General features: G+C 48.7%; 1 protein-coding gene across 3 annotated transcripts in view; it reads right to left on the bottom strand.

The window, feature by feature from the left end:
- Positions 1 to 11,850: 11,850 nt before the first annotated feature.
- Positions 11,851 to 25,016, bottom strand: part of FNIP2 (folliculin interacting protein 2) — a 65,397-nt gene continuing 52,231 nt past the window's right edge. For all 3 annotated transcript variants that reach the window (XM_078875458.1, XM_078875460.1, XM_078875459.1), the window contains exons 9-18: positions 24,302 to 24,440; positions 23,550 to 23,754; positions 22,727 to 22,815; positions 21,513 to 21,659; positions 19,860 to 20,029; positions 17,453 to 19,142; positions 16,696 to 16,864; positions 15,907 to 16,137; positions 15,616 to 15,731; positions 11,851 to 14,901 (exon numbers count right to left, since the gene is read on the bottom strand). In XM_078875458.1, coding sequence (XP_078731584.1) covers positions 14,823 to 14,901; positions 15,616 to 15,731; positions 15,907 to 16,137; positions 16,696 to 16,864; positions 17,453 to 19,142; positions 19,860 to 20,029; positions 21,513 to 21,659; positions 22,727 to 22,815; positions 23,550 to 23,754; positions 24,302 to 24,440 — 3,035 coding nt within the window. In that variant the 3' untranslated portion in view covers positions 11,851 to 14,822. The remainder of the gene's footprint in view (positions 14,902 to 15,615; positions 15,732 to 15,906; positions 16,138 to 16,695; positions 16,865 to 17,452; positions 19,143 to 19,859; positions 20,030 to 21,512; positions 21,660 to 22,726; positions 22,816 to 23,549; positions 23,755 to 24,301; positions 24,441 to 25,016) is intronic.

Here is a 25,016-nt window from a genome sequence, read left to right on the forward strand (position 1 = left end):
GTCACTTTCTATGTGTAACATCGAGTAGTGCAGTCGAGAACTCTGATGATACGTTTATTTGGGTGGTTTCCCAGGGTTTCATTGGGGGAAGAAAAATGAAAGTGCCTTTTTGAAACCATCAACACAAATATGCGCTGCTAAAGCAGATCATGCACTCAAAGGGCACCAGTATTGTGGTTATGGTACGATACATTTTCTTGAAAAATACAAATACATTAAATATATTTTGCGAAGTTCCAAACTAAGGCAATATAATTGACACTTCAATTATATTAATACATCAGAATGCTCTTAGTAAACTTCCAGATTCTGCTTTTTATTGCAGTATAACGAAACAAACAACTTTGGATCCATTCCAAAAAGAGGTGATGTTGGACGAAGTGATCAGGATACATATGTAGTGTTTTACTGGTAGGAACCTAGTTACACCAGCCCACAGGGGATTATTGTGTCCGTCTGTGCAGGGAGGGGCTGGGTGGGGAGGGTGGGGCTGGGTGGGGGGTGGGAGGGGCTGGTCACCCCGTGGTGCCCTTATAAAACTCAACGTTTAACCTAATCACGCCGGCTTGTGTCCGCCCTCACAGTCGGGCATATTTGCGGAATACACCACGCCGCCGTTGACCCTGGCCATTGACCGAGCAACCCAACGTTCCTATCAGCTCCCTCCGCAGGAATGTGTTTGAATGGAGACCCAGTCTTCACTTGGAGGCAACACGGTTTATTATTAACTAGAACAGAACTCCCCTTAACTCCCACTATCTAGGGAGGTACAGCCTCTGGGCTAACGTGCCCTCACACTGGGTAACCTGGCTCTCAGCCCTCCGGCTATCTGTGCCCTAGGGGAGGCTACCTGACCCGACCCAGCCAAGGTACGGGTCCTGACCACTGGTCCACGCTCAGCCCCGACCCTTACAAGGACGTCTGGTCTCGGGGTCCCAGGGTCCGAGCCTAGCTGGTCTTCGGTTCTTCGTCTTCAGAGCACTGCCCCGAGCTGTCCCAGAGGTGTCCCTTTTATACTCCTCTCGGGGGCTCTCTGCCCCCGATACCGCCCCATTTCTGGAACCTTCCAGGGGGCTCTGGAAGAACCCCCCAACCCCTCACCTGGGGGGGTGGGGGGGAGAACCCGGCCCCTCAAGGGTCCGGCTCCCTCTGTCCTTCCCCAGCTCAGGGTGGCACCCCCTATGGGCGGGTAAGTATACACCGACGGTATGAGATGTGCATTTCCGACGCTACACGTATAAAGAACATTGGATTTGTGACTTGATGCAAATATTGCAGTTACATCGGTATTTTTTTTTATAAATTACGGTTGACATAGCCCATGGTTGAATTAGGGGCAGCAAAACATGAAATTGGCACTAAAGACATGCTTCATGGAAGCCATAAACACAGCACGGTTGGCTACGTACGGTACAAAATAAGACCAACATACAAATACAACACAAATATGCGCCGAAATGTGTGTGAAGAGGCGATGCATGAAAGCCAGTGGAGGTGCCCGTCTGTAATTAAACTAAACTCTATTTTATATTTATCAGGTAGGGCCCAGTGAGCTCTTTTTCAGAAGCGACCTGGGCAAAAATGATAGATAATGCAAACTCCAAATATACAAGCATCAGGATCGAACCCACGACCTCCTGTATACCAGGCGAGGTAGTTAACATCTGAACCTTATGGCGGGACCCCGGGGTCCAATAAGCCCCCGGCTGTCGCATAAACATTATAATGTAAACAAAAACTTTGCTCTTTTTCACCAACGGGTTTGAAGGATGGTGGCAAGTGTTGTCTTGTCAAACTATGCCTTTAAAACTTAAAACTACTTACCTGCAGTACCTCTATTTAAATACACTATTCAACAAATAATTTACACCCCTCTTTCAATCGTCGTGTTTCTCAGTGTGGATTTGTGAACACTTTGTAAATAGTACGTAAAATAGTACGCTTTTTCAATGCGCTGTTCATTTTGTATCAAGCGTTTATACCAATGTGACTACAAAGGAGTGGGTGGCCCCTCCTCTTATCCACATTGATACGAGTGGTATGTGGGGACTATGGCTTAACCGCAAAAAAAACCCTATTTACCCAGATGCATACGGACAAGAGAAGTATTATAATCAAACAGGAGGAATTAACGGTGCGACGCATCTCATCTGTTAAATATCTGCAGGTTAATAAGATTATCATCGATTGATCCTGGCTGCAGACATTGGTAGGTCACAAATAATAATGAAGATAAGAGAGCAGTTTCACTGTATTATGCATCCCGTGATGACAAAAAAAATTAATACATTTTAATTGCGGAATGAAACACTTCGCTCGAGGCTGATGACAACTCAAATGTACACACCTTGCAAAATGGTAACCTCGCAATTTGTATTGTGATTGGAGTGTGCGTGTTCCCCCTTTTGCCTTGCAGCAGTAAGTCTGATGAGGTGTCAAGGAAATAATGTAACTCTTTCTTTTGACTAAACTGCTGCTGCTTACAGTGTTTGCCTTGTAATGACATTTTACACTTAACACGGGAAACCATTTCCAGTTGCCACGCACTAAATAATCAGTACGGTAGTCATTAATATAATTTACATTCCTGAGTATTGTGAAAATAATCTGACTGGATAGGCTAATGTGCGAATAGGAGGCTTGGGCCATCCTATTATGCACAACATTAACTCCACTTATCTGTAAAATTAATAGCGGACAGTCGAAATAATTGGCCGTACGACTCCTCTTACTCACGGGAAGTCGCATCTGTTGGTGCAATCGCAGTGTTCAGTCACAACATCGGACCCGTAGCCGACAGCCGACTCACCAACCTCGACATCAACAAATCAAGTTGCTGATCACCCTGCCATACGAGAGAAGAAACGTGGACCAATGATGCCACTATCAGCTCGTGTGCAGGTTGTCTGGAGTATCACGTCGCAGGATTGTGCATTTTTGAGGCCTTCATCCAGCAGTGGATTGACCATGGCTGATGATGATGGAACTACCACAAGATAATAGCAGGAATGATCATGTCTCTGTACCTCCGATGAGCACGGTTGACTACCGACATGTGTTCAACATTCAATCATAGATACGTCACGAGACAATTGACCAATTAATTACATTATTAAACAAGGTGTTACTGTCATCTTCTTGGTTCTTTCGGTAAAGTCACGTAGAAGGGAAATAATAAAATAATACAAATAAAACAATAAAATAATTCTCACGACGTTTCGGCCACAACGCAAGCAGCCTTCCTCAGGTGAAGAACAGGTCTGTCGGAAAGACAGTGTCGGAAAGACAGACAGCGTCTTTCCGACAGAACTGGTCTTCACCTGAGGACGGCTGCTTGCGTTGTGGCCGAAACGTCGTGAGAATTATTTTATTATGTTTTATTTGTATTATTTTATTATTTCCCTTCTACGTGACTTTACCGAAAGAACCAAGAAGATGAATCCCTGCAGTCACGAAAGCTTTAAATCGATATTTAAGGGGTTACTGATAAGAGAGGATCCTGAACACAAACCTGGTTTCGCCCCCAAGTCTGTATCATGTACTCGTCCCAGAAAATTATCTATATTCGTCGCTTTGGCAAGACGTTGTTGCTCAAAACGCCGCTCGATGCACAGAGTGGCAACAGAAAAGTTGTCCAACATTGACTTTTCTCTCGTCACGTGCGTGCGACTTTTGCTTTCCGCCTCATGCAAATTGAAGTGAGAGGTCGCCACCTAGCGTCTACTGTGTGACACGTGCCCTGTCAGTGCAATTTGTGTTCGGTTGAATATCAGTAGTGCGTTACTACCCCTGTTACGTGGACTGCTACATTTTTTATTTGACCAGGTAAGGCCCACTGAGCCACGTAGCTCTTTTTGAGAAGGGACTTGACTCACAAATGATAGCTCAACGAAGTGGCTGATAGTGTGAAAATTTAGAGCTGCAAAATACTCGAAAAGCGTGATATTGATTCTAAATGTGGAGAGAAAAACAGGAGGGGCCGGAGAAGAATCCACGCAACCACGGGGAGAACATGCAAACTCCAAATATACAGGATCGAACACCACGTCCTCCTCTATACCAGACAAGGGAGTTAACATCTCGCCACCACGTGCGAAATATGGTTCAGAAATGCAGTCATCATGAATATAAATATAGAACACAAACTGTATGCACCCTTGGAGTTACATTGAGACATGAAGAACACGTATATTTAAGAACGTACTCGGGTTAATACTACCCTTTAACGGTTTAACCCGTAGGGTTTCGCAACCAATATCATTCATAATACATTTGTTTTAGTTAGATCGCGTAAATATGTGTCGTTAAATCACCCCGCACAGAAATACGCTCTCATCAAGACTCTCAGACATCGGGCTAAGATAGTGTCGATGGCGAGAGTCTGAGAAGTGAAATTAAACATGTTAAAGAAGCGCTGCAATTGAACGGTTACAATGATGCGCAAATCAACAGGGCATTGAATGCCAAAACCAAATCAAATAACACGAGTATTGAAACTGACGAAGTGATTAAAACTATTAAAATACCCGACATTGCGGGAGTAACTGATAAATTAGGCAAATGTTTGTAAAAACAAAACATCCGAGTCAGATTTGGCACGGTACATAAAATACAGAAATTAATATCTGGTACAAAAGATGAATTACCGAAGCTATTAACAGAAGGTGTGTACCGGATTAATTACGCTTGTGGCAAATGCTATGTTCGGCAAACAGGACGATGATCAACACGAGACGAAAAGAACACCAAAGAAATATTAAATACTCCCAAATACAACTATCAGCAGTGGCGGAACACGCGTGCCAACAAGGACACTCAATTGATTTTGATAATGTTGAAGTTCTGTGCGAAACTAGTGACTGCTGCCCAAGACTAATTAGACAATCTATCGAAATTGAGAGAAATAAAAATACATTTAACCGCCGGATATCTACAGATTTAGCGCCGCTTGGAAGCGAATCATTAAATAATAAATTTGTAGCGACATAAATGATGTCACTACTGCTGTGTTGAGCCAGTACCAGGTGATGACGGTGACTGGAGATGGGGTGCCTCTCTTTGGCATCCACGTGAGCAAGGCCCGGCATGACTCACGAGAGAGCAGGGCCCGGGGGTCACTGAGGTCACGTCAGGCCGTGACACCCTGCATGGTGAACCCGATAGAGCACGTGACCGGGGGTCACGTGGTAAGGGACCCGGTCCTTCCCGAAGGATCTAGAAGGATGCGTGGCCGAGGGCAGAGCCGGCCAAGTCGCAGCAGTGAAAATCCTCGTCCCGAGAGAGAGAGCGCGGGGCTGTTCAACTCCGGGAATGAAGACGCGGGCCGTCCATAAATGACGTCACGCACCTGGGGGGAGGGGGAGGGGTTCAGACATTTGGGACGATGTGTGACGAGGGGGGGGGGTTGAGAAATGTGACGTCACATAGAAATGCGCAACTTTAAATAAATATAGACAACACGTTCTACTTAATTAAATTGACTTTTTAATAAATGTTTTCTCCTACAACATCAGAGTGCAGCGCCACATTAAATACGCACTACAATGATAATAGTTTAAAGCGATTTGAAGCATGTTTTATTTGGGGGGGGCAGAGCTTTGTGACGTCATATTTGAGGGGGGGTCTGACTTTTTGTGACGCCGTGTGACGGGGTGGGGGGTGTCAAAAATCGCGTGACGTCATTTATGGACGGCCCCACGGTTCTCGGTCTCCGATCTCCGCTTGTGGACCAGGCAGCCTGTTAAACTGTCCTGGTCCCGTTGTGTAGTTATCCCTTCAAGTGTTAGTTAAGTTAGGAAGGGTAGTCACCACCTTATTTAGTTGTCCTGTTAACATCCCAGTTATCTATTGCGTTGGTTAATAAAGTGTTGCCTCCAAGTTTAAGTGTGCGCCTGAATTTGAACCCATTACACATTGTTTAAATGCATGCCTATACAGGTCACCATCGTTCAATCGGGATTACCGTTGCTACGGCTATTTTAGTGCACACAATCGACAGGAAGTACAAGAACAATGAACTCCCATAATGCGCATGCATAACGTGCGTTGATTGCCATAAAAATAACCCAAAAGGCAACGGGTACCCATCGTCTTTTATATGCATCCATGACCCCCCCCCCACACTTGTCACAAGACAGGCTCACAAGTGTTGTCATCACAGCTACCCTCTATTTAAGGAACTAAACAGGTGGACTTCTCCACAAATCTGTCTGTCGCCTGATGAAGCTAGTTGTAATTACTGGCGAAACGTACTCAGATTGTAAATGTTGTGGCTTGGCTCTCCAACACACTGGTTAGTGCTGTACTAATGATGAATTGGCACGTTCTGTTTACGTGACAACCCTTACTAGTTGGCTGTGTCGGGTGGTTGCGGGTTTAACGACACATTTATATATTTACGCTATCTAGCCCAAAAAAAACATGTATTATGGATAATGCTACCCTGTTATGTATTGTGACATGGCTCACAAATGCGGTCATTTACGAAAACGTAGAACAAAAATAGCATGCACGCTTGGCGTAGCATTGACAGGTAGAACCAACCACACGTGGTTAATTGAGAACGGACTCGGGTTAATGACATCAACCAAAAGGTTAAGAAAATAAAGTGGGCTTGGAAAGGACACGACACTTGAAGGGGTGATGGGACAACGGTTTCAATGCAGTGGTTCTTCACCTTTACTGCAGCCTTGCACCCCTTTGCTTCTCAATGGGTTAAACATTTTATTGTGCTAATAGGTTTGATTAAACAAAGTGGGTTGTACTTAAGTGCCGTGCAAAATTTGTGTTTCGATTATTTACCTTCAAACTAAAAATATGTCCGTGTCTCGCACCCCGAGAAAGGGCATCTCGCATCCCCGGGTTAAGAACAACTCGGTTAAGAAGAACAGCAGGTTGTCAGCCAAGGAATGACACGCAAGGGAGAGCACGTCGACCAAGCGAGAGAGGGCAATGAGATAATTTGTTGTGCAGGTACTGGATGGATCATGGTCTCGCAGCATCATGAAAAATGTCGACGGCTCGGGGAGGCCTTTATTCAGCAGTGGATTGATCATGGCTGACGAGGAAGTCCAGTTTCACCAGAAACAGCATTCGAGTTAAAGACAGGGCTTAATTGCTCACTCGATATTTTTTGGCTTGCTACTCGGCTTGGCTTGCGGTCGGGGGTTATAGCCGCAGTAGGATCATCCCAGCTCCGAATCGTAGTGAACTCGTTCCACAGTGTCACCACAGAACCCAGGCACTCTCACTAATGTTTATTGCACAGGCAGACCTCGCCGAACGCGGGGGTTACGTTCCTGGAAAATCGCCATGTTGGGCAAAACCGCATTCAACAAATAAGAGCTTATGGGAAAACTAGGGTTGCGTTCCTGAGTCCGAAATTATCATCCCTCCCTCTTTATCTGAAAATAATACGAGATTTCTGCCCTTGTTATTGTATCAAAGGATGCTGGTTCACTCTGCATTACTTGTGTGTGTACATTCTTTATTTTTCACCTGCACCGCGGCACTCACGACAAACGCTCACCCCTGACACTGTCACTTGACCGTCAACGATTCGCCATCGAGACGTCCCTATGCCTAAACGTCCTCAACGATTGGACGGCGAGATGCCATGTGGCCATTTTGCGAACGAGCCGTTGTGCGTGTTGTGTGTGTTACATAAAACACGCAACAAAAAGAACCGTACGTGCTAAATAAAATCGTTCTCGCGGTCGGTGCAGTGACACCTTCCAACAGACTTAGCACTCTCGCAGGGGAATACTTGTCGACGAAACACGGTGTATGGAGCTGAAACACACGCGTTAGATCAAGCCGCGTTGGGGCAAAGATTGTTGCCGCAATTTTTTTGTTGTTATCCAAAATCACAAAGTGAACGGCGGATAGGACAAAAATCTATAACTCACTTCGTTAAAACTGCTTCTTGCGTGTTTAGTTTGTGGTCCTTCCCCCGCACCTCCGATTAGCACGGTTGGCTACGTACGGTGCGAAAGAAGTTCAACTATACACACGACCCACACGAAGTCATATGAGAGAAAAAAAACCCCTCCAAATATCAATCAAGGCAACCAATATATACATGACAATACAATTAGGGAAAACAAATTGCACCCCGTCATTGGTCCAAGTGCTCCCAAGTGAGTCGTGACTTTAAAACATCGACAGCGCCCCCGAGTCGCGGATGCGGCTGGAGGGGGGGGGGGCACGTGGTGGTGAGAAGACAGCCACGCAGCAGAAGCCTCCCTCCTCCCCCGGGGTCGCCCCTTAGAGCGACGTCTCCCATCCTCAAGATGCAGATGACCCGGATCCATGGAAGGCAGACTGCAAGGTGGAACACAGGGATGCGATAGGGCCCAAAAGTAGGTTTGGTAGAACGCACTTTGAGTAGGTTAGCAACAATGTGAAGAGGAGGCTTTAGCTGGTCAAAGAAGGGTCTCTATTTTCGACGCCGACTCACACCACACTTCCACTCGTTATCCAAAACCAACCCCGAATTCTCCAAACTCCGTTCCCTTTAATAGCCCGTCTCCGCCAGTCACCTTCTTGGGGTTTCCCCGCCTTTTTAGAATCTTTCTTCGCACCAATCCGATCAGTGTCCTCCACTCAACCATCGGATTGCGTGTCGTGCACGGCAGTGTCCCCGTGACCCTTGACCCGTGGTTGTGTGGTGTTTGTGCGCGAGAATGTCCCGAACATCCTCGACAGATCTATGTTGAACCTACGTAGGCAACCGTGCTAAATTGGAGATGCGAGAAAAAAGGTTACACTGAACACACAACGCAGTTCTAAAGAAATGGGGTTTCAATTTAGATTTAAAAGCTCAGTTCCAGTGGCTTCCAATATCGGAGAGAAGAGCGTTCCAGACGGCCGCAGAAGCGCATCTCAAAGCGCCGGATTGAGTGACCGTCTTTGTTCGATGGTTACCCAAACAATATCTTAAAGTCGATTCTAAGCTTCGCCCGGATCCAACCTCGAGATGCCAGAACATGTGACATGTTCAGTCTTTCGTGACTGCAGGGATTCATATTCTTGGTTCTTTCGGTAAAGTCACGTAGAAGGGAAGTAATAGAATAAAAATAAAACATAATAAAATAATTCTCACGACGTTTCGGCCACAACGCAAGCAGCCGTCCTCAGGTGGAGAACAGATCTGTCGCAAGCAGCTGAGGACGGCTGCTTGCGTTGTGGCCGAAACGTCGTGAGAATTATTTTATTATGTTTTATTTTTATTATTTTATTACTTCCCTTCTACGTGACTTTACCGAAAGAACCAAGAAGATGTTCACAGTGGTCTTCTCCACAGTGAAGTGAGAGCTGTGGAGTCCCCCCCCCCGCCCTGTTGAGGTGCGAACCTGTTGGAAAGCCTCGAGCCGGATGAGCTTGCAGGCCTCCTCCTGATGAAGGCCCGCATGACAATTCCGGTGGCGGCAGAAGAGAAATAACGAGGCGATATAATCGACGAGTGTCCACAAGGTCCAATGAGTAAATTTTGTTTAGATCTCGAAAATGTATTCCTTGTAAGCGTCCAAGGAATATCTTTCCGAGATGATCTAAGCCTCTAAAAAATCCACTTGTTAGTGACGAGGGCTCATTTCACCTTGAAAGTTCCATCTCTCCACAAGGGGAAGCACATTACTTAAAAAGTCTCAATCCGGGACTCGCAGTGTGGCTAGTTGGACTCTCATCCCCAGTGTTCGAATTTAAATTCACGATTTGCTGTCAAGGCGTGGAGCTGCCAGTAGCAGTGTACATGGTCGTGTCTGTGGTCATGTCGACACACTTAGGCTGGATTTTTTCTCAGGGTCCTCCGTTTTTTCCCTCCACATTTAGAAACATGCGTTTAGACTATTTTGCTGCTATAAATGTCTAAATGATTTGCCACTTTGTTGAGCGGTCACTCGTGGCCAGGTCGCGTTTGAACAAGTTAATACCTCAGTGGGCTTTGTTTGGTAGGATAGGGATGGTTTATATTTATTTGTATATGTTTGGGTGATTTGTTTACCTTTCTTGTACTTTGCACCCGCCCCGACTAAACATCTGTGAAAAAGAGCTTTATAGCTCAACGAATTCCTCCAGGAGAAGTATTAATTCTGTTTGAGGATTTAAATAGTTTGAGATAAAAGCCTTTAAATGTAAAATTCAACATGCCGCCATAGCACCCGAGTGATGGATGTCACCACAGTTGTTGATCTTTAAAAAAACGAGAGCACGTGATGCCACAAATGTGACCAGTGTTCCAGACCTTAGCTTGAAATTTATATCGTTTTTCATTCAAAGCTTTAAAATGACATCAGAAGGCTTAAAAACAAAGGTGCTTATCGTCCGAGTTGAGCCTTTTGTTTGATTAGAAACTGCAGGGCCACCGCTGTGATCTGCAGTTTAAGATCACACACCACGCAGTTTATTGTTGACGTTATTTATTTACACACACCAATCACAGTGCACGTAGCACAAACACAGAGCTCGTCGGTTTTTTTGCAATTCCTTAATTTGTCCACACACACACACTTAAACGTTAATAGGGAATGATTTTCTTGGTAAAACACATGCCTTTTTGCTTTTTTACGGGTTTTTTTCCTCACAAACAGAAATAAATTTTCATCCACAGCTGTACACAACACGGTATCATCTTCACTCATACTAAAAACTGCCTGCAGTATGTACAATATAGTACACAACATCTTTGTTGTAGTGTTTATAACAGACATTCCTCGAAAAAAGAGGACAAGTAAAAACAACCGGGTGCTTCGAAGATGCCTGTACGGCCTTCACCCAATTGCATAGGAAGTGATGTGGATTTTTCCACTGGAAGTCCATTTTCTCCACAGTCCTCACGTGTGACAGTGATCTGCTTGAATGCCCTTTCACACTGGAATAGCGTCTATATGGTCTAAGAAAAAAAACACGTTTTAAAGGATTGTCATGCGTATATTACGGAAATAAAATTGAAGTAAAACCAAATGACAAGATTGACTATTGAAAGGGTGTCGCAATCGCAGCGTTCATGGATGCAGATGGCAAATCGGCGTTGGACGCTCCAATGTATTTGTTCAACGCTTAAAAGGCGAGCGTTCTTGGCCCTAATCTTGGCGGGGGAGACTCCAGACTCTCCCGGCGAAGCCCAGACGGGGTTCGTCAAAAGCAGGGGCCTCCGCAGAAAATGTTAAGACCCTAGTTAACGCAACTGAGATAGCCACTAGAAATCACCTCCCCTGCATACGGCCCCTTACGATGGATGGACGGGAGTCAAGGCGTTTGACAGAGTCGAGTGGACCTTCCTCTACCGGGGTAAAATGGACCAATTCGGATTCCCCTCGCCAATTCACAGACACGTGCTGACTTCTCTAAGCGAGCCCCACCGGCTTCGGTCGCCGTAGCGAACAGATTGACGTCCCGTAGCGTTTCACGAGGCAGAGAAAGGAGGAGACGGGGTGCCCGGCCTCCCCCACTGTTGTTTACATTAGCAATGGGAAGCACTGGCTGAAAACGTCAGGGAGAAAGAACGAACCCTTATATTGACACGGCAGAGAACAAAGTACATCTCAACGCAGATGGACCATATCTCAAGGGAAAGGAATTCGAGGTCAGATGGTCCTCACCCCTTGTGCAAGTGAGCTCGACCACAGTGGGGGGGGAGCTGGGAGAGGACAGGGATCGAAAAGAGGGGTTATATCAACCCCTCAGAGACTTGAGCGGGAATTCACGGAGGGAAAGTACTATCGCACAATGGCCACATGGATGTTTTTTTATTTTAGGGTTATCCCCAGCCCCCTTCCCCCCCTCCTCTCTCCTTTACTTGCCTGGGATATCCCTCCAGTTGGTTTTACCCCCCCACCACACTTCCCCAATTCCCCCCACTCATCTAAAAGTCCATCTTCCCGGCGTCGTGGTGTTCCACTTGACTGGAGTAGCGGACCCCGATCCTCATCTTTTATCACCCCCCCCCTCCGTCTTCTCTTAAATGGTTCAGTCGCGTTGGTATTGTCGTCCGTGAACGACGTTGAGTAAGCTATGCAACATGCTGCAACGGGCATGCATTTTATTACAATAACAATGGGAGAGGGGGAAAAAAGTGAACGGTATGTTTCTAGCTTCTTTTCCAAAACGTTTGTCAGGCTGTGTCCTTGTGCTCAACACAGTTGCTGCATTTGACAATGGATTCAGATGCTGCAATATGAACCGAGTAGCGCTGTCACATACTTGGATCCTGGCTTTTAACCACGATGAATAAGCATGTCTTTTTGGAACGGTTCTTGCAATGTCCAGTGTACAAATAAACCAAGAAGCCGACACGCAGAATCTCAGCCGTATTTTCAGGCTCGTTTTGTATGTATATATAAACATACAATGCAGCAAATGGATCACAGGTTGTGACTTGGTTTCATCCTCTGTCACGATCCTCCGTCATCTTCCGTTTAAACGCTCCGGGTCCTAGTATCGGTATGGCCGAGCTATCGGACAACGAAATTCGGGCGCGCCTGGTTGGAGGCTTGGCTTGAAGGTGATGCCCATCGAGACATCCACCCTTGTTGTGGAATAAAATTCATTCCACTGAAGCGAAGTCCGTCAAGCTATCCTACCGCCAAACCTGGCCGCGCCTTCCAGAGCCTTCCCGAACTTTCAATAGCTGCAGCACTGTGGGCCGGTCAGTCGCAACCTCAGACACGGACTGTGACTGCTACTCGTCCTTCTTAAAGAATAACCAAGATCCGACTGTGGTCGCTACTCCCGCTGTGAGCACGAAAGACCGACAGACCAAGGTACATCCGCTACCCTCACGTCTCCTCTTGGGCTATGCAGACGCGTCCAGCAAGTTGCTGTCCAACTGGCTATCGTGTCACTCTGCCTCCACGTTGAGACAACGTAGAGGCGGAGTGATGGCCAAGAAAACGACAACGGCAGTCAGCGGTAAGATGGTGGACTCGTTCGACTAGAGTCAAATACTACCTGCTGTGCATGGGCCTGAGCATGCTCATCGTGTGGATGGCCATCTACCTGCTGACGCGCGATCAATTGTCTCCTTTACAAACGACGAGATCTGCGGAAAGATCCGTTCCTTGTTCGCCATTCGAGCAGGTGACTATGCGGGATATTTGAAGGGGGCAGCAAGCCGAATTAGCTATGGAAAAGGTGAAAGAGCAACAATCAAGCTGTGTTTTATAAAGCACTAGAGGCAATCGTTCTGGTTTTGGAGTAAAAGTGCGCGGGCTCCATCTGAACCTGAAGGCAGTGAACACATTAGATGTGATGTTCCTGGAACCTATTCACCTTCAGCGGTCCTTTGCATGCCGCCTACGCCGGACCATCGTCCTTCCGCTCATCTGCTTCGCGATCACCATCCCTTCTGGGGGCTGCTTGTCTATGGAAAGTTGTGGTCGAAACAAAACGAAGAAAGAGGAAGAAGCAGGTGTCCGAGCTTGTGGAAAAGATCTTGGAGCCGCTTCAGCAGACCAAGTGGAAGGCAGCGGCCGTTCCTCCCCATCTACCAAGTGCAAGACAGCCTCATCAAGCCCCGAGACCGGGACCGGAATGCGGCCTGTGTGGGAGCAGGCGGTACAGTTAACCAATGCCGTCTAGGATGTGCAGTATTGCAAGGTCTGGCGAAGGGCATGGTTGCCCACGAGCCCTGGATCATCATCTGCCACGTCCCCTGAGAATTTTTCCAATTTTGTAAATTAATAGTAGCTCTCTGTTTGTACTTTTTCCCCAAGTGTTTTGCACAATGCCTTAAAGAGGAGGGAGCACAGTGTGGTGGTTTGGTGCGTGTGTTGTGACCTGCAGTGTGGTAGTTTAGTGTGTTTCGAGATGTTAACTACCTCGCCTGGTAAACAGGTCATGGGTTCGATCCCGACCCTGACGCCTGTATATTTGGAGTTTGCATGTTCTTCCCGTGGTTACGTGGATATTTCTCCAGGTCCTTCGGTTTTTCCCTACACATTTAGAAACATGTTTTTAGATTATTTGGCTGTTATAAATATACACACGATAAGCCACTTCGTTGACCAATCATTTGTGGTAGCTCAGTGGGCCTTACCTGGTAAAATAAAATAGTTCCTAAAACTTGACATGGTTATTTATGGTATACCTACAGTGTTATGTCGTATGAAAACAAGAGTTATTGTAATCTTTGCATTTCTTAACAAAAACTAGATTTTAAAAGTGCTTTTAGAAGTAAATGTGTGGCTTTACAATGGATTGGCTTTAGTCATGTCCACAACTAAGCAAGTGCAAATCAAAGTACAATGGGTAACAGGTGTTCTGGATTCTCAAAAGCCCACACAAATCTGCCAAGACCGTTAGGCACTCCCAAAAGCAACTTCAGAATTTGTCATAGCGTGCCAGCTGAAAATTTGTGCAAACCAAGGACGGTATCTTTTTGCTGAAGATCCAAAAGCGTAGCGTTTGTTTGAACAGTCACGGAGGTCTTCTGAGTTGCAAGACTACACAGCAATCTTGCACACAGATCTTGTTTTGTTCATAACAATTGTTCCGCAAGGCCCCGTTCTTTGTGCTAAAAATAAAGGCAGTCAATCAAACCCTGCTACTAAATCTTGAGGCTGCTCCAATGAACGTCCTTGCGAGTCCACCTCGTGCATTTGTGAGAACGGGAAAAGCCCCCCGGGGCGTTCCGAAAACCTCGAACGTCAGCAAGCAATCCGTTGGAGGACGCTGGAAGTTCTGGTGGACGCAGCAAAAACAACTGCCGCACATCAACTTGCAGCTGGGTTTCTCAGCATGCAGAACACGCTGGGGCCATTCTGGAACGGGAATGGCAGTGCCCTGTTTGGGGCTCGAGACGCGGCTTGGGAGACCGGCGGTGCTCACAGCAAGATTTGGGCCACATGCGGCGAGTGCGTGCTGGCGATGGCGGCAAGCAGTGGCAAGTCGTTCGCTTCAATCCTGAGGAGAACAATATTCACAGCAAATTAAGCATTTGTGTTGTGCAAATTTCTCGTTCGCGGTTCATGTTGAAATCGCATTTTCGACTGATAATTTAAAAAAAACTGTTCGCAGGAGTTTTGTTTACCGCTCTGTTGATAGTGTTAATGTTAACGCTGCGGGCAATGTAAAATGAAACATCTTATGCACATCAATTCATTACACGATTTCATGCCAATAAAAAAAACTTAAATATTCATCAATAACTGATGGAAATAAATGCATAACGGAGAGTAGCAGCAAACACCAGATTGGACTAGAAATAGAGTTTAGTATGAAGGCACTGATTACATCAGACATGGCAACATTATTCTGTGTGCACAGGTGTCCGTGATGCACAGGAGCAGTAATGCAGCGGTTAGTGCGCTGCGTTATGAATCTGGCGACACAGGTTCGATTACCGCTCACGGTCAACACGAGGGAAGATTATCTGAACCGGTCCTGGGCCTCCGCTAGGTCGACTCGGCCTCAAATGAGTACATGGTACGTTGTGTAAACATTGCTACTGGGAAGACAAAGGCGATCGGGCGTGCTGTTGGTCACCCACCGCCTCATGTACCATTCCGGTGCTAGCTAACAGCACTTGTCCCAACAGTCTGTTAAGGCTATAATACGGGGGATCTTTGTCTTTGTGATGCACGATGAGGGGATAAACACACATGACGTAGGACTCACCCCAGCACAGCACTCAGCTCCTTGACGTGGACTCGTGTCTGCCCACGCAGATACTCCGCCAGAACCTTGCTCTTGGAGTACAGCTCCTGCAGCCGGTCTTCCAAGTGCATTACACACTGCACATGTGTACGTACACACACACACATTTTCAACACCATTAGACAAAGCACGTTTCACTGTCACGCCTGCTAAATGCATGTAATCCACACGCTGCCGAACAACGCTGCGTACAACCCAAGAGCGCATCGGGAAGAGCCACAAAACTGCCCATGTGGACGATGCGGCACTCACGAAGTCGGCCGGCATGTGCAAGCGCCACAGCTGCAGCGTGGAGCTCAGGATCTGCGCAACTAGGCTCGACACGAGCGCTTCCGTGGGGGGGCGGCCCCCCTCGTTGGTCGATCCCACTCCGCCGCCACCGCGTCGCGGCTGCTGCGAGCTGGAGAGGAGCTGGACCGACCAGCGCTCCGTGTCGGCCAAGATGCAAACGGCCTCGGCTATTGGCTCGTCCAACACCGGGTGCTGCAACGCATGCGGGGAGAAAAAGGGGATTATGGACAGAAAGCACGAGACCACAGTGCCATGTGCACCGCTCGGTCTGGACACGTGGACAGTTGCATTAAACATCTTGAGTACTGCGTTTGACAAAGGAGATTTCCATCGGTCTGTAAGTGGGTCTGGGTGCTTCCATGCATTTTGCAGAATTCCAGGGCCTTAGAAGGTGGTACATTTTCAGACAAACCATGGATCTCAGACTCAAAGGCCCTTATTGATATCCTACTTAAAAACTATTAGTGCTTCGAAGGGGATCCGTTTGACATTTGAGTGTAAAATTACACAGCTCGTGTGCCTGTTCAGTATGTGACAACAACACAGCAAGTATTTGATCAGGTGTGGCAATTGTATCATCTGTCTTATTGTGCAGCTTGCCCATGTTCCTTGCTCGTGGCAACCACCAGCTGTAAGAAGCATACCGCCCACCTACGTGCGTGGCACGCTATCGCTCGCGCACCGTTCCATCGTCACCCACGTGCCATTCCGCTGTTCCCCGTGCCGTGCGTTCAACCCGCGCGTGCTCACCTGTGCGGTGTGCGCCAGGTCGTCGGCGATGCGGTCCCGCAGGCCCTCGTCCCCGGGGATGCCGTGCAGCACGAGGTCGGGCACGTAGCGCGGGCAGTAGCCGCCCACCAGCGAGCGCCCATAGTTGCTCATGCCGCGTCCGCACGGGGCCACCTCCACCAAGTCCGATCTGAAAATGGCACCCCGAACGCACCACACGAGCGGCTGTTTAGCGGAGCCTCGTTCCCCCCCCAACCCCCGTGTTACGTGTCGACACGGTAATCACGTCCAATGGAAAGCTTTAATTATTTCCAAGGACCGAGGAGAAATATATATGCTGAGAATAAACCAAACGTGCTCGTGGGGGTTATGCTCACTGGCCATGCTGTGCTAAGAACATGGCAACCCCCAGTTTTTTCCCTGGCCACGGATTACATCAGCAGCAAGTTAAATAAGAACTGTTCCCTTCCTCCTACAACCCCACTAACACACACTGACCAGCATAGTGAAGTATGGTCAGAATGTCCCCATTTACTGAAACAGAGTGTGGAAGCCTTCAGCCTCCGAGTGGATTGAGAATGGATAGAATGTATTTAGTTTCACCTCTATTTTGTTTAAACTTCGATAAGCACAGTTGGCCACGTACAGTGTGAAAGAAGTTCAACGTACGTACACACGACCATTATCTCCAATTTAAACACAATTGAAAAAAAGAATCCTGCTCGTGGACATGGGTGTCTGCTGGCGTTGGCCCGGTGTGATGGCTGCGAGTGCCAACCTGGGCATGGGGAGCTCCACCTCCTCCGGGCAGGTGCGGAGCCGGCGCGGCTCCGGGCAGCCCTCCTCGCTGTCGCTGTCGCCCAGTGCGCTGTCCGAGCTCTCGTTGCGTGGGATGTCCCCCTCCTCGCGGAATGCCGCCGCCTTCTTCTTGCCCTTGCGGCCAGGTTGCCCGGCGGCGGCGGCGCGGCCGTTTGCCACCGAGTCCGGCACGCAGCAGTCCGAGAGCTGGGGGCTCCCAATGGTGAACACCGACGGGCGCCGGACGCGCGCAGCGTCCTGGCGTGACGACCCGCCTACGGACCCGCCAACGGAGGCAGGACGAACCGCCTCCCCCTCGCACTCCTCATCTTCTTCCTCCTCTTTCTCCTCCTCCGCCTCCTCCTCCTCCTCTTCGGGGATGTTTTGCCTCGTGGAGAGGGCTGAGATTTCACCAGCGCCTTCTGTGGGGCTTCCCGCCCGCGCCATGGCGACCGGAGAAGAAAGCGCCGGGTGCCCACTACTCCGGAAGCGCATCTCGGCGGGGATGTCGTCGATGGTTTTGGTCTCGATCACGTTCTTTTCGTCGAAGTATTCATCGAAGAGGCTGCTGCTGCTGCTCCCGCAGGACGGCAGCCTGCGCAGGGCGCGGCCCTTGGGGGGGCCGAGCGGCCGGCCCGGCTTCACCTCCGCACGCTCCGCTTGACTCGGAGCCGCCAGCTGAGTCCGAGGTGCCGGCTTGGGCTCAGAAACTGGAGTCCCGCGCGGGCTCGGGGCACGCCCGTCGCCCTCAAACGTCCTGAAGGTTTTGGAGAACTGCTTGCCGCGTGCCTCCGTGTCCGAGTCCGGCGAGAAGGAACAGCCGATGAGAAACTTGACCTTGCGACTGCCCTGCGGGCTGACGCCGGCTGGGAAGGCGATGGCGTCCGTGTGCAGCTTGTCAGAGCAGGACGTGCGCCGCAGCGCCGACTCTGCGCGCTCCTCGCCCTTCTCGCCCTGCGGCACGGCGAAGCCGAATCGCTCAAGTTCCGCCTCCGCCATCTCCTTGGCGGGAAGAATCAGCTCCCCGGAGGCCGAGCGAGTCACGCACATCAGAACCTCACGACGCGTGTCTATGCGGACGTCCCCGACGTCGCGGCACAGCTGCACGGCGCCCGCGCCGCTTGCGCTGCCCGGAGACGCCGGCTGCTGCTGCTGCGGCGGCGGCGGCGGCTCGGGTGATACAGGGGCGGCAGCGGTGGCGGGAACGCTGGGGGCCTCCTCGGCATCCACCGCAGCGCCGAGTTCAAAGCTGCAGCTGTCCACGTCGCCGCTCGGGCAACCGGTGTCTGGAAAAGTTCTCTCCTCCGTGCCAGCGGATGGTGACGCTGCCCCGTCGGCTCCAGACGTCTTAGACAAAGGTTTCTTGGTCGCGGCAGCAGGAGCGGCGGAAAGGGAAGCGGCGCCGACGGGAGCAGAGGACCGCGACGAGGAGGAGGAGGGCTGCAGCGTGACGACGACGTACTCGGAGTCCTCCACCTCCCCCCGCTCTAGGCTGGTGGTGATGCAGGCGGTGCCGCCGCCCTCCCACTCGAGGAGGCTCTCCTGAATCTCGGAGCAGCGCACGAAGTAGGTGAGCACGTAGAGCAGGCGCTGCACCAGCTCCTCGCAGCGGCCCACCACCACCGTGCGCGTCAGCTTCACGGGGCTACCCAGCGCACCGTACAGATCGCCTGATCACACACGTGGGTCGGGAGAGGAGGGAAGGGGAACGGAACGTTTTTTAGGTGCTGTCCAGCTTTCGCCACGCACTTCGACACGCACTTCTGCGGGGTGGGAATCTTCGGGAGTTGAAGATTTAATTCAATGATTCATTAATCCTATATCTTCATTGAATTAAGATGTGTACGTATAGTTCAACATTTCTATCGCACGTGGCATGGATGCAACAATTCACCCCAACTCCACGATGAACTGTAACGATATCATTCAGTAACCACAGTTATGATTCAATTCAATGTTGTTTTCCTTGTAGTTCACGTAGAATTCTAAGAAACAAAAAACCCTTCACCATAAGCGTACAAATCTATTTCAATCTTGATTCGAGGCTTTGGTGACTGCTGGAATCCATACTCTTTGGTTCTTTCGGTAAAGTCACGTAGGTAAAAAATGAAATAAAAATAAATAATAAATAAAAACAACAAAATCACGACATTTCGGAGGCAACAGATTTTTTGCTGTGACAGTTTCACCTGAAGACGGAAGCTTGTGTTGCCTCCGAAACGTCGTGATTTTATTGTTTTTATTTTTTACTAATTTTAATTTCATTTTTTACCTACGTGACTTTACCGAAAGAACTAAGAGTAAGAATGCAGGATGCCACTGTACGCGTTTGGTTTGTGGCCCCGTTTGTGATCGCGCGATGACCGAAGCCGGCGGTGCGGCCTCACCGAGCTGCGCCCACAGCGGGTTGTAAGGGTGCGATCGCGCCAGCATGTCCAGGCTCGTGGACGAGTGCTTCTGCGCGAACGTGTGCAGCGGAGGGTGCCCGCTGGGGATCACCGTGGGCACCCACGCCAGGTGGTGCGTCAGCACAGCCGACAGCAGCGCTGGCAAGAACCTGTGTGTACACCAAAGACAAAGATCCCCACCACCCATTATAGCCTTAAAAGACTCGTGGGGAAAGTGAGTAGCACCGATGAAGGCCGGCACGGCACACGAGGCGGGTGGGTGGCAAACATCAGAACTGACCGCCTTTGTTTCCCCAGTGCCGATGTTTACACACGACACCAGGCACTCATTTGAGGCTGACTCAACCTAGGGGAGGCACAGGACCGGTTCAGATATTCGTCACTGGTGTTGGCCCCGAGTGGGAATCGCACTCGGGCTGCCAGGATCGTAGCGCAGCGGCACGCTAACCGCTACACTCGTGCTCCGTGCGTGTGGTGTATGCACCACATACACCGCACTCGTGGAGAGAGATGGTGTGACGGGGGTCGTTCGGTCAACATGAGATGTGTATGCGCAGCGCCGGATTCAGTGACTCTTTGTGCTTGGTTGTGCGTGTTTAGGCAGGGGGTTCGAAATCCAGATGTCTTTAAACTCCTCTAGGACATTTAACATTGATCCTTGGATGCAACCCTGATACATTCTACACATTTTTAGTGGGTTGGGTCTAAAAAGTATTTTTGTTAGTGTGGTAGAATTAAATGTTTATATTAAATGCATTTTTGATGCATAAGTGTAAGCATCGATTTTAATCCATGGGGTGATGCATTGTTTAAGGCCGAGTATTTACACACAACAGGGCCACCTTCAGACCTTGACAAACAGTGGAAACATACGGTCTTGGCCATTGGCCACATTTGTATTGTAGACAAGAGGCATGTTTACGACTACAATTAAACTAAAAGCAACATCTGCCAACACGTGAATCATGTTCTTATAGTACACAAACCACTAACAATCACGCAAGTTACAGCGCTAGAAAAGATAACAGCTCCTTCGTATACTGCACAGTTTACATGAAAGCAAGCGGTAGCGTGCAAGGACCATCCTTTTTTTAAAACAGCTTCTTGTGTATTCTTATTCTTAGGTTTTTTCGGTAAAGTCACGTAGGTAAAACATTAAAATTAATAAAAGTAAAATAAAATAAAAATCACGACGTTTCGGAGGCAACACAAGCTTCCGTCTTCAGGTGGAACCGTCACAGCCACGACAGCTATATCAAGTAAATGAGAGATTGCAGGAGCTACCACTCCGTTTATATAATGGTTGGAGAGGGGGGAAGGGCCAAGTACAGCACACTTTTTATTCATATGGTAAGGTGAGGCTTAAGAGGGTGAGCCTTTGTTATGGAGAGGTACGGTTTGTGACTCAACCTGTGACAAGGAGAAAACAACTGAACATGGTAAACCTGTAGTAGTTGTCTGTCAAATAAGATTGGCTTCTTGTGTGTAGTCTGTTGTCCTTCCCCCACACCTCCGATCGGTACGGTTGGCCACGTACGGTGCGAAAGAAGTTCAACATACATACATACAGATATACATCCTCCGTCACGCCTGGACGTGCTCTCACTGTATCTGCACACGCGTGTCACGTACTGGTTCTTGCTGGCTTGCTCAGAGAGGGCGGCCAGTTCGCGCATAAATCGGCGACACAGCTGCGGCTTGTCAGATGTGGGCAGCGTCATGGTGAGCCACACGGGCTCCGGGATGCGGGGCAGCGTGTAGAGATCGCTCACCGCCATCCTGGAGGCGCGTTGGTGGGAGGTGGTTAGGGGGTGGCAGAGAGGGTGGCAAATGCCGTGGCACGAGCATCCACAGTAAGTCATGACGCACCATTGCTGAGCTGCTGTGCTATGAACGACATGGGCAGCACCTATCCCAGCAGCAAGGAGCGCATATACTATACAGCGGCGGTTCCCAACCTTTTTGGCATCAAGGACAGGTTTCGTGGAAGACAATTTTTTCACGGACCGCGAGGGGGTTCATCATTGGGTCTTTCTCCCCTGTCAAAGAAGCTCTCCAGCAACGTTTGTTTTTGACTCATTCTGACTAGGGGTTAGCAGCTTGTGGGCTTACCAACACTGTGACTGAGACAAGTGCGCAATGCGGGAAAGAGGCGCGGATGAAAGTGGTAAATAAAATATTGGGCGGGCCACGCGCGGACTCACCGCTCACCTCCTGCTGCTGTGCGGCTCGGTTTCTAACAGGCCACGGACCGGTACCGGTCCGTGGCCCGGGGACCCCTGCTATACAGCACAGGGTGATGTCCTTATTTAGCTTGTGGATGTATGCTCACTCTTAGGCTATTTATACTCGGCTCCACTATTGTGCTATTATGTATATAGATAAATTACGATGCGTGGACTGTGTGTACAGCCCTTTATTTAATTCACTTCTGGATGTGAGCCTGTCTCTGGTGTAGGCCAATCAGTTTCAAAGACAATGCAAATATTATTAGAGCATGTTTCTTTGCATTTTTGCTACAAGGATGGGTGATTAATGCAGACTTGATGCCTTGCAACAGGCATCTATTTGGTGTTTGAACATCTTAACAGCTGTGTTATTGCCACAAAGGGTAAAGCCTATTCTTCTTATTTCATTGTTTTGATACTGGCAAAAAAATAAGTTCCCACAGATGTTTTTCTTGCACTGACCTCTGCTACCCAACTTAGTGACAAGCATGGTGGTCACCCATCAAAGCAGGCTCAAGGCCTGCTTAGCTTCCCAAACCTTCTCCTCGAGTTGGTCATGGCCTTATGATAGGGGCTGTCAGCAAAGTGGTTGGCCGAAGTGACCCAGGCGTGAATCACCTGAAGCGGCTCAGAGCATCCATGATTCTTTGCACGTACACCTGGGATCTCTGCATTGGGTCCTGGATCTTCCTGCAGGTAATCATCGCCTACAGAAAACAAGACACAAATAAATTATATTTGAGTAGAAAAGCTCTCGGCTTGGTTACGGTCAAACAACACCAAACAGTGTGGGCAGGCCCTCATTCAGCAGTGTACTGAATAAGGGCTGTGGTGGGATAAGACACATAGAACAGCCATGTCAGTACTTATGTCAGGCTCTGAGTGGATGGGCAGGAGGCTCAACTAAGTTTGGGTCACGTGTGTTGCCATGTCTTCCTGCTGCCTTATACTGCGCGTGTGTACAATTTGTTGGGCATGTGACTATGATTTGACTCGTCGATTAAAGTAGTTTTTTTACGTGCACGAAACCTGCTTCAAATCCTGCATGTTGGAATCAATTGCTTGTGGTCCAAGCTAATGGTAGTAAAGTGTAGTTGGCTCGCGCACTATACTATGAGCCCAGATGGCATCACTGCCGAGTTTGGAAACACATGTTTACAGTATTTGGCTGCTATAAATTTCCAATGTGATAAGCCACTTTGTTGAGCTATCATGTGGCCAGGTCACTTCTGAAAAAGAGCTATATAGCTCAATGGGCCTTACCTGGTAAAATAAAAGTATTTAGTTAAAATAGTGGTAGCGTGTGAATGAAGATGAAGATTCACAAGCCGAGCATGCAGTAATAGCTACATTATCACGAGAAAATGTCTTAAGTTAGATTAATAAATGAATGGGAGAGCAATGGAAGCACATGTGACCTCGCACTGGGGATCGTCGTCACCTGCTCTATGGCCGTCTTGAGTCGGTCCATGTGACTCTCGAAGAGGGGGAAGTGAGAGAAAAAGAACTCCTGGAAGCGCGCCTCCTCCTCCTCAGCGCACGGCGACAGGCAGAAGATGATGCCGATGGCGATTTTCCTGCGCCGCACGGACGACGGGTTGGAGCTGCAGCAGCCTTCCGCCAAGCTGAAGCCTTCCTCGCCAGACCTAGGCGAGACCAGGGAGGGGGAAGAAGCGTCAATGAGTCTCCTATGGCAAAGGGAGACGTGGCACTTGTGAAGAGCAACCAGTGCGTAGATCAGATAGGAGATGAAGTGAAATATGGCCCCACACCTTGGGCAGTGTCGGAGAGTTTTTAAACTGAGCAGGCAACGATGAGATTGAACAAGAGAATTTGAGTCTGTGTAGAGGACCCTTAGGCCGAGTAACGAGCTTGTATAACAAGCAAGGGTTTTCAGGTAGGCTGATTAATACACTACAGGGTGTATTAACCATAAATACTGCTTCTATGTGGATGTTAAATATCCCGTGACATAAGTCGGCCTTGCGTGCCGCATCATTGTACAAATTCGAAAAGCAACGGAGACATTTCCCAATTGAGTAAACCCACGTATCTAACATCACCCCTTGCAGGCATACTACACTTATTCGTGAAACGTCGCGCATCTGTGATAGCCTTGCACTATACGCCCGGCACGAATACCGAACTATAATAAAAATTCTCGACGACTATTATTCTTATTGCGGGCGTCACCGGCGCGGGAAGACGCCGTGGTCCAGACTGGTGTTCTGGCTGCGCTGGAATCGCCGGCTCAGGCTGTTGGAGCTGCCGCCAGTGGGCAGGGAGGAGCTGGGAGATGGCATGGCTGCCAGCAGGAGGCTGGTGAGAGACGCTGCGGGCACAAGACACGCAACATTTGTTTTTTTGTTTCTATAAAATCGAGGAAGTGTCGGTCATTAGCCAAGCGGCAGGGAGTTATTGGCAGTCGCTTCAAGTGCCGCCCGGGAATTGGACAATAGCTGTGCGAAGCTGTGAAGATTAGCTTGTAATAGCTTGCAATTTCTTAGATCTATAAAAAAAGCTCATTATTTTCTTATTTAGCCTTTTGTGCTACAAGTAAACAAATATGATGACGTGTTGAAATTCACCACATTTTTCGAAATTTTCTTACATTAAACAATTCGTTAATAGTATTCGGGAAATTGTATTTGTACATTTTGTAACCCTCTTCTCAATCCACAGCTGGATGAGGGTCTCCCCACGGCCGTGTGGGTCACGGAGGTTTATTTTGGAGCATAGTGCAGTACAAAAAAACGATGGATTTTGCTGCATTGCCCACTGCTGCCCACAACATCGTCTCATTTATAAATACCATTTAGAAATATCTCATCTCTGTGTCCTATATTGGGGCATTTTTACGTTTGCTGAATTTGATCAGGGTGACACCGCTCATATCGAGAGATGTTGA

Source organism: Lampetra fluviatilis, chromosome 41 (assembly GCF_964198595.1).
Source record: "Lampetra fluviatilis chromosome 41, kcLamFluv1.1, whole genome shotgun sequence".
Lineage (NCBI taxonomy): Eukaryota > Metazoa > Chordata > Hyperoartia > Petromyzontiformes > Petromyzontidae > Lampetra > Lampetra fluviatilis.